General features: G+C 47.1%; 1 protein-coding gene across 3 annotated transcripts in view; it reads right to left on the bottom strand.

Moving 5' to 3' along the window:
* RGS7 (regulator of G-protein signaling 7) overlaps nt 1-5,447 on the bottom strand; it is a 63,751-nt gene that overhangs the window by 32,928 nt on the left and 25,376 nt on the right. For all 3 annotated transcript variants that reach the window (XM_005856373.2, XM_005856372.2, XM_014535880.1), the window contains one exon: nt 3,608-3,659. In XM_005856373.2, coding sequence (XP_005856435.1) covers nt 3,608-3,659 — 52 coding nt within the window. The remainder of the gene's footprint in view (nt 1-3,607; nt 3,660-5,447) is intronic.

The raw sequence follows: 5,447 nt of genomic DNA on the forward strand, positions 1-5,447 counted from the left end.
TTTTAAAAAATATATTTGTATTGATTTTAGAGAGGAAGGAAGAGAGAGAGAGAGAGAAACATCAGTGAGGAGGGAGAATCATGGATCGGCTGCCTCCAGCACGCCCCCTACTGAGGATGGAGCCGGCAACCCAGGCCTGTGCCCTTGACCGGGAATGGAACCGTGACCTCCTGGTTCCTAGGTCGACCCTCCGGCTAACGTGTGTGTAATTCCCTCCTCTCAAAGTCTGGGCTGGGCTGAGGATACAGGTTTTCAAGGACACAGCTAATCAGCAGCGGAGTTGAAATCTGAACCCAGTTAGAGAAATATTCAGCCTGAATCAAGGGTAGATCCTAAAAGGAAGGCAACCTTGGGAGCAGTTTCATACATCTTCCTGCTGAAATAAGGCGCCTAAGGACACTCAGGACGTACAAGGAGAGAGGATTAAAATAGCCTAATTGATGCAGAAAGAAAAAGGACTGGGGTGAGCCAGAACTTTGCAAACACAGTGAAGGACCTGTTTCGTTGACCTCTAAAAAGCTGACCTTTAATGTTTAAGCCTTAAACTTGACCTGATTATTGTATCCTTTCCTTTCCTTTGGATCTTCTCCAGAGGTTCCCAGCATGGTTTCCGGATTCCTTAAAGGATGAGAGGAGAAGTGATGGGTGGCCGAGCAGCACTTGAGGGCTGTGAATGGGCTTAGAATTCGCCTCAAGATTGTCCTATCCTATATAATAAAAGCCTAATATGCAAATTGACCGAACGGCGGAATGATCAGTGGAACAACCAGCCACTATGATGCGCACTGACCACCAGGGGGCAGACGCTCAATGCAGGAGCTCCCCCCAGGCCAGCCAAGGCATGTACCAGCGGGGGGGCCCCCCAACTGCCCCGCCGGTCGCCCCACAGATTGGCCCTGATTGCCGGCCGGGCCTAGGGACCCTCTAAAATCAATACAAGGAATAAGTATTGATTTATTAATTTTCTTAGAAATTTAAGTCCAAATTTTCCCACCAACCCAAGAAAAAACATGCAACGGGTAAAAGCCAGAGTTCCCGCACACGAACAGCGGAGGAATCATTCTCAAATCAGTAAGCGGATGCCTGGTCCTAGTGAGGTAAGTAAAGGCATCGGCCCTCGCTGAGCCAGGTTCCTGAGAAATGAGAATTTTAACGTCCTTTTTTTTTTTTTTTTCAGATTTCACGGCTGTGAACAGTGAAGGAAACGTAAAGCCTGTTGGAAACATAACGCATCATGCAAATGTAGATGGCTCAGTGGTGGAGCATCGACCTATCAACCTATTGCAGGGGGCAGATGATCAGCTCTTTTGTCGGGACTGATTATAAAATGGTCACTTCAGAATCAAAAGGACATGTGACTGCGTGGAGGGACCTGGACAGCATCATGCTGAGCGAAATAAGCCAGTCAGAGAAAGATAAGTATCGCATGATCTCACTCAGGTGGAAGCTAATGAACAAAATGAACTGATGAACAAAAGAGGTCCAGAGACACGGACGCACGGAACAGACTGACTTATTTCAGAGGGAAGGAGCGGGGTGGGGGACAGACCATAGGGTGGTGAAGGCCTGGGAGGGGCAGGTGCAGGGTGGAGGGGGGGTCACTGGGGAAAAACATACACACCAACAAAGGGGACATCTGTAATACTTTCAACAATTAGGAAAAAAAAATGAATCAATAAATAGAAAGTGAAGAATTAGAAAAACCAAAAAACACAAATAAAAGAACATGTGATTTTAAGAAATTGGTATTTGGCTTTATAACCTTAGCAATAACTTCACTTCTTTTTTAAAAAATATATTTTATTGATTTTTTACAGAGAGGAAGGGAGAGGGATAGAGAGTTAGAAACATGGATGAGAGAGAAACATCGCTCAGCGGCCTCCTGCACACCCCTATTGGGGATGTGCCCGCAACCCAGGTACATGCCCTTTGCCGGAATCGAACCTGGGACCCTTCAGTCCGCAGGCCGATGCTCTATCCACTGAGCCAAACCGGTCAGGGCAGTAACTTCACTTCTCATGTTCTGAACAGCAGTTCCCATTCAGAACCTCTCAGTAATGCACACATTCCTTTAAGCCTTGGTTAGCCACAATATACTAAGAAGTTAAAGTGGATGCAGTTTTTCAAATGTAGGAGGTGACTTCAATTAAGTGTGCTTATTTGTTCATTAATTTATTCAAGGCTAAAATAGTGCCCTGGTGAGTCCATTCCCACAAGTCACTCTTGGCATATGCTAGCGACCAGGTATTGCATCCGGTGGTTTGAACTGAGAATTGAGAGAGTCAGTTGGGCCGAGAAATCCTAGATCCTCCTGCAACCTAAGCAGAGACATTGTTGTCCAGCTGGTAAAATACATTTAAAACAGAAATACGGCCCGGCTGGTGTGGCTCGGTGGTTGAGCGTCAACCTGGGAACCAGGAGGTCACGGTTCGATTCCCGCTCAGGGCACATGCCCGGGTTTCGGGCTCCATCCCCAGTGTGGGGCGTGCAGGAAGCAGCCGATCCGTGATTCTCTCTCATCATGGATGTTTCCAGTTCTCCCTCCCTCTCCCTCCCTCCCTGAAATCAATAAGAATGTCTATTTTAAAACAGAAGTCTGTTTGGGAAGGCTTTGCAAGCTCTGCTTTTTGCTCCCCCGTCCAGGGCATCAGAGGGAGGTACAACACCGGAACCTGACAAATAGCACAGCAACCTGTGAGCACCATGTGTTACCACCGTCACTTTTATTACAACAGCTGGGAGCGGGCCAAAGCTTTACCGAGAAACCAGAGAGCAACAGCAGGGGACTCCGCAGGCTCAGAAAAACATTTGTTGGCCTAACCAGAAGCTTCTGTAACGAGAACCCAACACCTCACACTTAACACAAAAGTAGAGCCCAGGCCGTCACAGAATGTACAGCCTGCCAGAATGTGTTCGTGACAATGACGGAAATACAATGGCATAGCACATTCGGTATACTTAACAGCCGGAGAAACAGTGCAATCAGCCTGGCCGGCGTGGCTCAGTGGTGGAGCATCGACCTAGGAACCAGGAGGTCACGGTTCGATTCCCGGTCAGGGCACATGCCCGGGTTGCGGGCTCCATCCTCAGTGTGGGCCGTGCAGGAGGCAGCCGATCCATGATTCTCTTTCATCACTGATGTTTCTATCTCTCCCTCTCCTTTCCTCTCTGAAATCAATAAAAATGTATTTTTTAAAAATAGTGAGAAAAATTAAGCCTCAGAGAGTCAATGGGCTTACCACAATTCTCACAGCCTGGTAGGGTGAGCTAGAACTCTGGCCCTCTGAGCCCCTTTGTAATAACTCTTTCTAGTAGACCAACGTGCGATGGAAAAATACTAAGAGCCTTTCTTTAAAGCTTGCGTATCGGTCTTTACCCTTTTCAGAAGAAAATCTATTTTTCTTTAACAGCCTCAGCGGACACTATTCCATGGAAAGAGCTGCCACCGGGTTTGGTATAACTTTCCAAAAACCACAGCCATTCATAAATTCTGTGTTAGAAACACGGAAGGGTCGTGTTCTTTTCTCCATCACAGAAGCAATAACATGCGAGCACATGTTCACGCAGCCACACGGCTGCCCCACATAAAAGGAGATATTGCACTGACCGTAGTCCGTGTTTTCCGGCTCCCAGCAATTGGATGGCCAGAAGTAGGGCGTCTGTGGGATGAAAAGAAGTGGAACCCAGGTTAGACACGGAAATAATGACCAGAGTTACTGGTTTATGAGCGGCGTTTATATTTAGCAATTCTCTAGATTCTAGAATAGTCCAGTGAAGATATGTTTATAAACCAGGGACGCGATGGAAGGGTTTTTTTCTACATTTACTTTGCGGAGCAATGATTCAGCCCCCAAAATATCCCCCATTTGCTGCAATTTTATGTCAACCGACATAAAACGTTTGCATCCCACAAAGACTCACAGCAGAGGATGACTTGGGATAAAACGCGTTTAAATATCACAAATTGTTTTCTATGACTCATGTATCTCAACACGGCCATCGGCAGATCCCAAGCTCCACCAGGAGTCAAACTCTCTCCCTGCAGTCTGGCCATCATTGGCCTGGGTTTGATTAATTATATACGACAGCTCTTAACTTTATCCAACCGGATGAAAACCACTCCCCCCCGCCGCTCACTTTACAAAACATTTCTTAATACAGACATGTATTGCTCTACATTTTTAAACTGCACCCACCAGAGATCATGTTTTTAACTTATAATATCTTAGTTGCTTGATATGATTAACAACAGACAGAAGTCTGATTCTGTGAAATTCTAGAAACAAACTGACAAAACTACAAAGACAATGTCTGTTCAGAAGGACCCTTTGTCATGGTCAACACTATATTTTCTAAAAGGGCTCTTCTAGCTCTGCTAGCTGGACATGCTTGGCTCCAGACCATGAGGAAAATCAATGACTATGTCTATTGAACTCTGTTTTCTCAGATGATGGTGACTCCAGGACCCAACAGAACAGTGACTGCGGACATCAGCCTTGAGGTCTTATATATTGGTCAACTAGAGGCCTGGTGCACAGATTTGTGCACCGGTGGGGTCCCTTGGCCTGGCCTGCGGGGATCGGGCCAAAACCAGCTCTCCGACATCCTCCAAGGGGTCCTAGATTGCGAGAGGGTACGAGCCAGGCCGAGGGACCCCACGGGTGCACGACCAGGGCCGGGGAGGGACCCTGGGAGGGCTCCAGGGCATGCCTGGCTCATCTCGCCCAGTCTTAATCGGCCGGACCCCAGCAGCAAGCTAAACTACCAGGAGTGTCTGCCACCTGGTGGTCAGTGTGCGTCATAGCAACTGGTCAAAGGGTAGAACACTTAGCATATTAGGCTTTTATGATATAGGATTATATTAACTACCCATGTGTAACCAGCACATGTGTGCCATCTCTGATTGCCTCTCTGATAATTCTACCTTCTAGCAGAGGCGTCTCCAGGAGGGGAGTGTTGGGGAGAACTGTGTGTTTTGGGGGAGAGCATCCCAAGCTGTTCAGGACTCCCCGGGGTTTTCTGATTTCCTCTCCGCTCCTTGGCAATTGCTGCAGTATTATAGAGAACGGTACTGATAAAGAGTTTTGTACACGTGAGGACAAAGGGGCCGCGGAAATTTAGGGGGGAAAGGTTGAACCATCAGACACAGAGGACAGGAAGGCTTTACACGGGCCCCTCCTCATCGAAATCCCACTGGACTCTGTGGGGGATGCGTTGTGAGGATTTAATTTCTTAGAAATGCAACTGGGTAAAGATTCTGGGGACACCGTTGGAGAAAAAAGTAATGAAAATCTTGCTTTCATGTGGGTTTTGAGTCACTTCTCTTAGAGTTCATTATTCCCTTCGGGTTGTTTCTTTATTTTGGGAGGTGTGTGTGTGTGTGTGTGTGTGTGTGTGTGTGTACGCACACAATAGCTATTCAACTTTTAAAGCACCTATTCTATCTA

Source organism: Myotis brandtii, unplaced genomic scaffold (genome assembly GCF_000412655.1).
Source record: "Myotis brandtii unplaced genomic scaffold, ASM41265v1 scaffold1026, whole genome shotgun sequence".
NCBI lineage: Eukaryota > Metazoa > Chordata > Mammalia > Chiroptera > Vespertilionidae > Myotis > Myotis brandtii.